A 4,686-nucleotide genomic window follows, 5' to 3' on the forward strand; every position below is an offset into this window, starting at 1 on the left:
TAAAGACTCCCCCAAGGTCTGGAAAAAAAAAAGGCAGTAATAGCAACAGTGTTTCTGTTCAATAATAAACAGCAGGGGCCAGCAAGTGGCATGGTGGTTAAGGGTGCTGGATTCCCACATGGCCGACCATGGTTTGAGTCCCAGACCTGGTGGCTTGCTTTCTTAATTTCCCTCTCTCTCTCACTCTGTCCCTCTCTGTCCCACTCTGTCCCTCAAATTAAAATAAATAAGTTAAATAAAATACTTCTTTAAAAATTTTTAAGAAAAAGAGGACTCTAAGGCAACACCTACAAAAGCAGGACACACACATACTCCACAGATAGTCCACACCTCGGAACCAGTGGGCGTGCGTTCACGGGTGAGCCGAATGACACAGATGAAAATAGCCATGGCAGTGTAGTTGGTGATGGTCCCAAAATGAAAACAGGTCAAATATTCACCAGCAGCCGACTGGATAAATAAACAGCGCGGTCGTGTATTCACACCGAGAACAGTAAACAGCGGTGAAAGTGACGAGCCACAGCTTCAGGGAGCGACGTGGATGGATCATGCAGATGCCATAGCACCTGGGTCTCCTAATGGTCCCCTGTGGGAGCCACAGGCCACTCCAGGGACGGACTGTCCTCCATGCTCAGCCACATCATGGTGCTGGAGTCTCTCCAGCCTCCACTTGGTACTAGATGACTCGGTATTCAAGGGCCAAGGAGGAGGGTCCCCAAAAGAGGGCTAAGGGGAGAGGAGCCCTGTGAGACTGGGGAACATTTCGGGGTCTGGCGAGAGGTTTGAAGAGCAGGAGACATAGGTCAAGTTGGTGGTGGAGCTGCCCAAGCCCCCTGCTGGCTGTCAGGGTGAGGGTAGACCCAGCCGTGGCTGGAGGCAGCGCTGGCTACTGCTGGGAGAATTCCCAGGGCACGGGGCCATGGGAGGGGACATACCGGGTACTCCTGGGAAAGTGATGATGATGGGATGGGGGCATCTGGAAAACTACACCAGGTTTTGGGAACTCAAGGTCCACTAGGGATTTTTTTTTTTCAGTCTCAACTAGATATTCAGACTCATGTGAACACTAACAGCCACGCGTGGCACTCAGAGGGCCCCAGGCCAGGGAGTGCAGCAAGGCAGCAGGGCAGCAGCTGGCAGTTCTCAGTTCTGCTCTGTGGGATGAGCCTTCACAGAGGCCCACAGCTCTCCTGGAGCTAGTCTCCTCGCTCCACTGCCCACCCCAGCCCCCCTCACTGTCAGATGCAAAGAAGCACAACTGATGTGTGGGCAAGGGTCCACGATATTTCTACCATGCCCGACAAGAGCCGATATTTCTTGTAAAAACCCACAGAACAGCTCTCAGGGTCTCCTCAACGGTCCATAGCACCAGACGCAGGACACCTGGCCCTCTACTTCCCATCGTATACCCACGAGAGTCCTCCCAGCCCAGTGTGCCTATCAGGGATTGCTCTTTTTTTTTTTTTTTAATTGCCAGAAGGTGCATGGACTAGCCAGAGAAACAGAGACAGAGAGAGACAGAGAGAAAGCAGCTTCCCACCAGGGTGTGGCCATGCTGCAATCCCTTTTCCTCCATCTCTCCATCCCGTCAGGATCCGGGCCTGCGTAGACATGCACTCAGCACGTGTTGCAAGCCATCGGGCTTGTGTTCAAACCACAGCAGGTCATGTAGGCTCCAGCTCCCCTCACTAAGGCTAGGGGCCAGCCCTGGGGTTACTTTTACCAGAAGCCATACTGCTTAGGTCCCCCAGTTGATGGCCCATCTTGAGTAGGTTTCCAAGGCAATAAGTTAACCCCAGGTCAACTCCATCCTCGGAGAAGAGGGTGGGTTCTGTTAACCCTTTCCTCCTAGCATGGAGAATGAAAGCTTCCGTGTGGATGGTCTGTATTTGAAACGCAGCAGGAACCTCCAGCCAGAGATGCTGCCAGGTCTAGAGCTCAGCGGAAAGGTCCGAAAGCTTGTTTTCAAGGGCACCGGGGTGCGAAGAGCCCATCCTGTGCGGCTAGCACTGCATGGGCACGAGGAGGGCCCGGCCCAGGTCTTACCTCTCCCGCAGGCCTGCACCAGGCCGTACCACTCGCCACAGCTGTTGCACAGCAAGGTGAAGGCGGTCTCACGCTGGCCTGCACCGGGGTTGGGGGCACACACGTACAGCAGCTCGTCCCCCATCTCCAAGCCCGTCTGGCCCTGTAGGACGGTGTGTGGGAACGAAGGCGGGTCTCCACACGGCTTCTCTGCGGAGATGGAATCAGAGTGAGCTCCCCGTGCCACACACAGGTTTCCAGCCTGTGAGAAACTAAACTTGGAAAACCCCCTATGCCCCTCCCTCCTCCAACCCAGCCATCCACCGTGGGTGCTGCCTGCACCCCGAACTGGGGGCTCACAGGGACTGTTTCTTGTTCTCCCTGACAACCCCAGACACTTAAAAATATACTTCTTGAATGAATAAATGAGGTAAAAAGTGGTTTTTCTTTTTTTGAAAGAGAGATTTTTGTTACAGAGTGTGCACTTGCTGGAGAGATAGAGAGATAGAGACAGAAAGTGAGAAAACGCCCCTCAGAGGGAATGGCCATGCTGCAACCCCTTCTCCATTCTCCTTGTGGGATTTTTGGCATGTGCACACACATGACCAGCATGTGTGTGTGTGTGTGTGTGTGTGTGTGTGTGTGTGTTTTAATTAAAAGGTTTATTAACCATAGGAAAAAAAAATGGATTCCTCAAAATCAGTTCTTAAGTTCCCTGTAAAACAGAAAGCTTACAGAAAGTTTCTTTTCTTTCTTATGAACAGAAAATCAGTATACTTTTGTCCAAGATATGTTGGGTTTCTTCCTTCTTCTTCAGCTGACAGACGGATGGAGCCTGATCTATGAACGAGTGCACTTGCCCTCAATGTGCAGCATAAATACAGAAGCGACGAACAGAAGACTCATACCCAGTACTGGAATCGCCACATCCATGTAGAATCGCCACATCCCCCCAGTGCCTGCTGAGGTTGTGTGGCCTGCACTTCTTGTCCCATAGCTGGCGTTTTTCCTCTGCCAGACAGTGGATCCCACAGCCCGGGTGGCCACTGCCTTGCTGGGAGAGCACCCTGAGGAGCCCACGTTAGTGCCACTGGGGGTCAGACAGGCATGTTGCAAACTGGTGGATATCAGGGTGCAGAAGCAGGCTGGCCAGGAACTTGCAGAGCCCCCAAATGGCCAGGAGCTGGAGAACCAGCATGAGTTTTAAACGGCCAGGTCTGGAGCTCGAACCTTAGTCAACTACATGAAAGTCCATTAACGTAACCATGACGCCACCTGGTGGTCCCACAAAGTGTATTTTTAAATTGCGGATGACTTCATGTTCCTCATGAAAGGAGGATCTGCAGATAAATGCCTAGCAGCAAGCTCCTTTTGCCTTACTTATTGGGTTGTTGAGAAAATCACAACATATTTTACACAGAAAAATATGCCATGACTTTCCGATGACCTAATAGAATAAGTGAGTAGGTACCCTTGGTAAAAACTAAAATTTTAGACTACAGAGGCAGTAGAGGGTGCCTCTCCTCTTCCCAGCCTCAACCCTAATAGTAACCTTTTCAATTTGGTATTTACAAAACACACACACACACATACACACACATTACATATATGTAAATATCTATATATATCTCTATCTATCTATCTATCTATACATATGTATCTATATGTGCAGGGTTTTGTTTGTTTGTTTTGCTCAGAAGACATGCATGTGCATGAGAGAGAGACAGAGAGATAGGAGAGCCCTCTTTGGGGCCTGCCTGGTCACATGACAATCCTTTCTTCTTCCATTTCTCCATCCCATTATGATCCTGGGCACACGCATGCCCAGTATGTTTTTCAAGCCACTGGGCCATGGTGCCCAACCAAGGTCAGCCATGTGGAATCCGACACCTTTTACACACAGCACTTAAACACTGTGCTTTGGGGCCCGTCCTGTATGCGTAGTTGTTTTTTCTGTTTGTTATATTCTTTTTCTTTTTTAAAGTTTTTGCCATAGGATTCATGTGCTTGCCAGTGAGAGGGAAAGTGAGAAATAACCCCTGGGGGAATGGCCACCACGTCCCTTCTCCTCCATTCTCTTCCTGGGATTTGGAGCACACACGCACACATGCCCAGCATGATTTTCAAGCTGCTGAGTCCAGGATCCAACCCATGGTCTGTCATGTGGGAGTCCAATGCCTTAACCACTCCGCCACCTGCTGGCCTCACATATATATAGTTTTGAATATAAATGAGATAACGTCATATTTATTCATGAGTACTCTGCACATTCATCAACCATTTTAAAGTGGTTTTAGGTTCATAGCAAAACGAAGCAGGAAGTCGAGTGCCTTCCCGCCTACCCCCATGTCCACACACTCCACCGCCTTCAAGATCACATCTCCAACCAGTAAGATTGCTGGAGGATATTGGAACATTGTGGTAGGTTTGTAAGAAACCGCCAAACTGAGGACCAGCAGATGACAGAATGGTTACATCATTGGACTCCCACGTAGGTGACCGCAGTTCAAGTCCCAGATCTGGCAACTTAAAACTCATGCCAGGTGCGTGTGCATGTGTGCCCAAGATTCCAGGAGGAGAAAGGAGGAGAAGGGACTGTGGCATGTCCATCCCTCCTGTGGGAGAAAAAGAAAGCAAGAGAGAGAGAGAGAGAGAGAGAGA

At 50.1% G+C, this 4,686-nt stretch overlaps 1 protein-coding gene and 1 pseudogene across 1 annotated transcript in view; both read right to left on the minus strand.

Annotated features, from left to right (window-relative positions):
* SUSD5 (sushi domain containing 5) overlaps positions 1–4,686 on the minus strand; it is a 42,276-nt gene that overhangs the window by 14,832 nt on the left and 22,758 nt on the right. The window contains 1 exon segment of the mRNA XM_027769652.1: positions 2,047–2,235. Within this exon segment, the coding sequence (XP_027625453.1) occupies positions 2,047–2,235 (189 nt within the window).
* LOC102475001 (protein transport protein Sec61 subunit beta pseudogene) overlaps positions 2,866–4,686 on the minus strand; it is an 8,672-nt pseudogene continuing 6,851 nt past the window's right edge.

This window comes from Tupaia chinensis, unplaced genomic scaffold (genome assembly GCF_000334495.1).
Source record: "Tupaia chinensis unplaced genomic scaffold, TupChi_1.0 Scaffold150166_1, whole genome shotgun sequence".
In the NCBI taxonomy this organism is placed as follows: domain Eukaryota; kingdom Metazoa; phylum Chordata; class Mammalia; order Scandentia; family Tupaiidae; genus Tupaia; species Tupaia belangeri.